The 6,849-nt window shown below is 39.6% G+C and overlaps 1 protein-coding gene across 10 annotated transcripts in view; it reads right to left on the reverse strand.

Moving 5' to 3' along the window:
* The window catches only part of MCF2L2 (MCF.2 cell line derived transforming sequence-like 2), a 160,634-nt gene that overhangs the window by 93,004 nt on the left and 60,781 nt on the right, over positions 1-6,849 (reverse strand). For all 10 annotated transcript variants that reach the window (XM_017726946.1, XM_017726945.1, XM_017726952.1 and 7 more), the window contains 4 exons: positions 3,684-3,833; positions 2,539-2,663; positions 884-998; positions 114-233 (listed from right to left, as the gene is read on the reverse strand). In XM_017726946.1, coding sequence (XP_017582435.1) covers positions 114-233; positions 884-998; positions 2,539-2,663; positions 3,684-3,833 — 510 coding nt within the window. The remainder of the gene's footprint in view (positions 1-113; positions 234-883; positions 999-2,538; positions 2,664-3,683; positions 3,834-6,849) is intronic.

The raw sequence follows: 6,849 nt of genomic DNA on the forward strand, positions 1-6,849 counted from the left end.
AGAAAAAAAGAGCAAAAAGGGAAAAAAAAAAAAAAAAAACAACAAAAAAAAAAACAAAGAAGTGTCTAGAATACCATGTCTGTAACAGCTAGAACACTAAATTGAATGCAAACCTGTCCTTTCTCTTCCAGATGTTTTTGTTCCTTTAGGAGGTTCTCAACTCGAGTCACACTGTCTCCAATATCAGCAAAACCTGCTTGTGTTTCCATGAGGTTATCCAATGTCAGTTTTACCTAAAAAACAGCAACAACAAAAACATAAAACCAAAACAAAATAAACCCACCCAAAACCCCATCACAAGATACTGATAAAAATTACAACAAACATTCACCTGCATCTTTGAGAAGAGTCTGTATCTCAAGTTTAGCCTTTTAGCTTGTTCCAAAATGGAAATGCCCAGAAATAAATCAACAACCAACTATTCTTCAAAGAGTTTCCCTGCTTCTCACTAATTAGGCCCACAAAGTTTGGACAACCTGTAACTGCAGAGTTTATATTACTCCAGAATCTGTATTACTCCAGTCTCTGGGCTGACATTTGGGCCTTCTGAACTGTATTCCCTTGACTCTGGTGGGATTGGCAACTTACCATCACAGAAGAAATTATATTTGATAACTTCACACCTAATTGCAAAATTATTTATCAAGAAGTTGGTGTTCCACATTTTGGCCTCACAGTCTGGCACTTTCCTCACTGTGTCTTATTCAAGTGCTGTAAGACATCTGAAAGCTGCCAAGGCTTTGATTTTTGAATATTCATTTACTATTTCATAATGAAGGGCTTCTCTCCCAACCTCCTTTTTGGATCACCAGGATACTCCAAGTATGGGTAGAATTTGACCTTATTTACCAGAGAAGGCTAGACAGCATGAACAAAGAAATACCTCTCTAAAATCATGTTCAAAGTGTCGAAGCTGCAGGCACTGTTCTAGTTTTAGGTGATGCTTGGTCCAAAATTGATCAAAAGCCTTTTCTGTTTCATCCAACTGAGCCAACAACCTGTCAAGAAATTATAATGAACAGAATGTACTTATTTCCTATAGTTCATTTCTTTTAAGTTACAGTAATTGATGGCAGAAAGCAGAGCAGGGAGATGGTGGGGAGCCCTACACTTATGTAAGAGAGTTCTGCGTCAACTCTCCCTTAAGCAAAAGAGAATGAAATTCGCTGTAGGACAGGCAGGAATGTGACAGATGAGTGACAACTACACAGATCTACTGTGGCAGTTACTGTCCTGCCTCCTGATGTGCAAGAAGGACTCAGAGCTGCTCCGTGTGCTGGCAGCCAAGGGCAGCTGTGCCTCCCTAGCTTCCACCCAATGCTTCAAAGGTAATTCATCCCCAGCTGATGCAGACTGAATATGATGCAATTATTATTTTATGGAATGATTAAAGCAGAACTCTACAACTTGTTAATTTTCTTCACCCATCAGAAATAGGCAAGGACTGAATAATTTTTCTCAGTCCATTAAAAACAATAGATTGGAAGCTCATAATGACTCCCATGGACATTGTTTTACTTTGTGTAAATGATGAAACATTTATTTGCAAAGACATTAATATCAAGGTGTCATATCTTCAGTAAAATATCTGACACCAGGCTAGTGAGTCATCCTCACAGTTTCTCAATGATTCATTAATTACAAAGTAGAACAGTTTTAAACAAGTAGAAAAAACAAAAAGGAAGTGTTCTCTGAATACCTTGTATTTCAGTGAATGGGCACTCTTTGGGCAGGTAGGGAATCAGTGAGTGCTGAAGTCATCAAGTTATTGAGGAAAATGCCAATAGCTCCCTCCTATTCCTTTCAAAAATGTATTTCTGTTTTCAAACTGTCCCTGAAAAACGTGTTTTTAATCAAAGCTAGTCATTGAATTCAAGATGAATTAGCAAATTCCTTTGGGATGTTTAAAGGATTTTAAAGTATTCAGTGAAAAATATCAGCTCAGCTTTACTTTTAGCACCTTTGTTTCCAGTGAATGCAGACACACTGAAACCCTAGCATGGCATTTCTCTTTCCACTGCATCACATGGCAAAGCAGAAACTTCTACATGGTGACTGAAAGCTTCATGGTAATAACTAGCATTGTAGGAAGGAAAAGGGGGTTCCCTCTGTGTCTCTGCAGCTGTGACACTCAGTATGTTTCAGGTCTCGTCTTCATCCGTTCCTCCCCCAGAGTTTCCACGGACACTCACAAGCATTCCACCCTCTCATCTCACAGAGATTCAGGTGCCACTTTCTAACCAGGCACAGAAGTTTGAAGGACATACAAGTTATGGGGAAAGTAAGTCCCATGTTAAATCTTCACCCAGGTAGTGGTCTGACCAAAAATTACCAAGAAATTCAGGACTTGTTTGAACTTGCCTTGACAGTTTAATCAAGGAACTTCCTCTATTCCCTTCTCTGACTTACCTGTCCAATAAATCCTGAGTAGGTGAACCAGTGGTAATTTATAACCTGCATATTTAAATTATTTAAATTACACTTGCATCTCTTAGGAGTAAATTAGCAAGATGCACAAGATAATCTAGCTCCACTGACCTTTCCACTGTGGCCACATTTTCCAGTTCATCTGGACTGAGTTTGCTGTTGGCACTTCGGGTGACTGGCTCCCGGATGCATGTCAGTAAGGTGGCCCCCTGCTTCACTGCTAGTTTCAGCTCATCCTGAGGGGAAAAAAAAAGCCAAAAACCAAATTATATGTACTTCTAACAACACTCACATCTCTTAGATGACAACATAGTAATGATAAAGGAAGATTCTTTCATGGGTACAAAATACTTGAAAAAAAATACAAATGCTTACCAAAGATGAAATGTTTTTCTAGCAAATGCAGAGACCTAAATCTGTTCACTTTGATTAGTAGATCTATTTCTGAGAAAAGGAATAGAGTAATTTCTGGGCAGACTGCATATCTGACCAGGCTACTCACAGAATAAATTATTCTACCATAAATTGAATGTATGCTGTAGATTGTGAGCTGAGAGAATGGGCTGAGACATTGCACTTCTTAATGGGATTTCCTCAAACAACGTTGTGACATGCTGAGCCATAGTACATCAGCTATAAGAAGTCTTCCACAGAAGTGTCTTCCCAGCATGAAAGATGAGCAATAAGAAAGACAATGAGGCTCAAACATTAACTTGTCAGCTGATGAATCCCCACATCACTGCACACTTCTCCCATAAAAAATGTTCTTGTGCTAATATATCTTAAGTAGTATTTTTAATCTTGTGTTTAAACTAAGGCATTTGTTGACAGCTGTAATATTTACTTCTGAGCCTTACTCTGCAAAGCTAAACTAGCCCCAACTTTTTTTTAAACAAAACGACAGTCACCATCTGGTTAGATCATTCTGTCTTTCCTGACCATCCTCATAAATGTTCTCTGTTTCTGCTACAAAGTAAGTTTATCCTTTCTGATGAACTCTTCATCAGGAGCCCATGCTATTCCAGATGTGATCCCATCACTCCCTCTCACACAGTGGAAGTGACATTTCCACATTCTACCATTCCTGAAGCTGTAAAATATCCTTTTCCACAGCTGAATCGAATCGACCTCCTGAAACCAGGTTTCTCTCCTCCTCAGTGGGTTCCAGACAATGGACTACCAAGTGATGGCAGAAAATTTTGTTAAATCAGAACTCATTTACTACACTGCTGGAGCCATCATGGGGCAACAATCACCTTCAGCTTGCTGTGGTGGTCGGTGTGTGAGGACAGAAGCTCCTCTGTGCACTGCACATCATTGGGAAGTTCAGTCTCTGCTAAGTCTGTTCCAAAGGTCTGTAGCATCTGTGCTGTTGTTTTTACTGTCATTGCAAAGTTTTCAATAGCCTGGAAAATCAAGAGCATGAAGTCACAGATTCGTTATTTACCCTTAGCCCTTTAACAGCACTTTGTGCTTCAGGCACAGTGTGCTGCAAGTATTACATGCCTGTAAAGCTGGTCACATTGCCTTTTTTTGGGTGGATGTGCTCAAAGTTACAAATTAAACCATGTGTCACAAATGACCTTTTCACAGGTCCCCACGTATTGTCACCTCTGTGGGCCAAGGGGGAACTCCCAGAGCTCAGCAGACATAATGAAACCACAGAGGACATCATCTTCAAAGCCAGGCCTGGAACTTCAGATCCTCTGCCCATGCTTGCTGGGAAATTCTGCTGCGTTTAAAATTTTAATTAAGGCTTTATTTAAGTTGAGAACACTCCTAAAATATATAGGCCAAAGCTCTTATATTTATACAGCCATTGTTCACTCAGCAGTAATCTGTCTTCCCCTGACTTCTGAATAAGTGCATCTCCATCTTGCCTATCTGTACGAGATGCATTCTGGTCACTTTCTCCCATCTGTCCACGCTAGTACACAAATACAAGAACAAGCAACTGCAAATACAGTTAAAATGCATAAACTCATTGGAACATTGCTGTTTCTTTATCACTTGGGTGCACCAACACGAAACTCATCAGAAATCTGTGGTTTTAATGAAGAACTGGGAAGTGAGGAAGGCTAAAAAAACCAGTGCTGCCTGCTCAGATACGAGTAAAATGTTCAGACCTGTGACACGTGATTAAAACTTTATATCTAGTAGCAAGCAACTGCATGGGATGTTTTTTCATGATCATGCTCAAATTTTGGGGTGACTGTGTTGTTCTGCATAGTTCTTTATTCTTTGTACTTTTTGATCTAACCCCCCCCACTGGTTTGAGTCAGTCAACAAGCACTAGGGATGCTCTTACACCCAATCAAACACTACGTAGCTGTTGCACATTGCATTCCTTTCTCCAGCAATGATGGGTATCATTGTTTGCAACCATGACAGATGAAATTATGCTGTGGGCTCAGTGAAAGACAAACTGGAGGTAGGTCATCATTCAAAAGGTGTAGAGAGAAATTACAGTCCACCTATGTGATCTGAAACATGTCCCCCACTAAACAATGCTAGCACAGTTCAAGCCTTCTTCCCTTTCTCCCCATAAATTCATGTCTGCTTTCAACACAAGCAGTACAGACCCACGCATGCTCTAGCTTAGTGCTCAGCAGCTGTATCCTGGTGTTCTCAGTGCAAAACTACTGGATTAGAGTTGACTGAAATGTCACACTTCTGACTGCAACACAGACATGGCCATCCACAACCAAAGGCCATTTACAGAAAGCCAAAAATGTGCTCTGTGGGCAAGAAAGTTCATAGGCTCCTGGCAGCCAAGAAAGGAGAGCAGAAACTGAACAATGCAAGGAGGTCACTGTGTCACTGCCAAGTAGCCAGAGTTTAAAGCTTTTTCAGAAGAAGAGCACTGGCAGGACTAGATATGAGAACACTGAGAGAAGCAGCAAAGGGCATGAAGAGCACAGCTCAACCAGACTGAAAGTCAGATTGTTTCAAGGTGCCATGGAAGCCAACACTTCCCTGATGACAACCTCTTATCCAGCAGATATTTGTTGGCTGACTGCACCATGAACTTATCAGTGTTTCACTTAATAGCATGCTTGCCCCCACTCTCTCCTGTGTATATGAGCAATAAATTCTTTCATATACCTAAATTACATCTGTGGGTTGGTTTTTTTTCAAGTCTCTGTGCTTAGTAAAAGTTTTTCCAACAAATTTAACCAAAATCTCTGGAGATTACATCGCCCTACTCCCCTAAATCCTTGGCTCACTTTTGTTTCCATATTTTACCAAACTATATATTATTGTTTTATGCAAACCCCTGTCATTAATAAATAATACAACCTTTCCTGTGCCTCTTTTTATTCCCCTTCATATTTTCAAACCTTTTGCTGTTTGAAAGCTCATATAGATGATTCATCTCTTCACACTCCCCCTTCCTGCAAGGACAGTTTCATATTTTTGATACTTTTGACACATAAGCCTGTTCACCCATCTCAACCCTAACCATATTATAGTCAACACAACTATAAATGTAGAAAATTAATCTTAGAGGAAATTCAGATTCTATGTTTGCATATTTAGAAGCATGAAATATTTGGTGGTTCTCAAAGAGAGTAATTTTAATTTTATAAGGACAGCAAAGCACCAAAAAACTACAGCAAGAAAGTGACAAAAGTGATTTGACTTAAATTACCTCAGAAAACTCTTTCTATGAGTGTTAGATGTAACCTGTCCATCAGCAACAACAGACTCAAACCCAGGGAACTCAGAACTTGGCAAAACATTGAGGCCCACATTAGATGTGGGATCTTATATACCAATCTTGCAAGTAGACCCACAAAGAGAGATGCAAATGTTGTATAAATTCTCTGTGAAATGAATCAGTTTTCCAGGATCATGACCCAGCTTAGCCCATTTTTGCTTAGGAAGAATGAGACAATATTTTATCTGCTAATGTGCCGGAGTTTGGAGTCTGTTTTTTGTGAATTGTCATCTTAACTGGGCACCTTAATGAATGTTTACACTGTTTTGAAGCAGACACTGAAATGCATTAACCAGCCCAAAAAGGGAACAAACCAATACAGTAAGAAGTATTTCTGCCTTCCTACTAACAACTGTTCTTCAGTTACCCAAAATAAGACCCAGCTGGAGTGCATGCTTGTATAGTATAAAAATGCAAAATAAAATATAGTTCCCTGAGTATTTTTGTTCTCTTAAAAGCATGGACATAATTAATCATTAAAGTGAGACTTTTGACCTTACTTCTAACCTTTGTAAAGTCAGTAAAGTACTAAAGCCTATTTTCAATTTCAGCTGAAGGCCTATGAACACCATCAATTACTTAAAAGGCAAGAGAACGTGCCCACAGGCCTTGCTGAGTAAGAATACCACGACACTGTTAGGCCCTGGGCCAGGTGCACAGTGAGATACAATTACTGCTTCTATTACAAACTTTTGAGGAAA

Source organism: Corvus brachyrhynchos, unplaced genomic scaffold (genome assembly GCF_000691975.1).
Source record: "Corvus brachyrhynchos isolate BGI_N302 unplaced genomic scaffold, ASM69197v1 scaffold162, whole genome shotgun sequence".
Lineage (NCBI taxonomy): Eukaryota > Metazoa > Chordata > Aves > Passeriformes > Corvidae > Corvus > Corvus brachyrhynchos.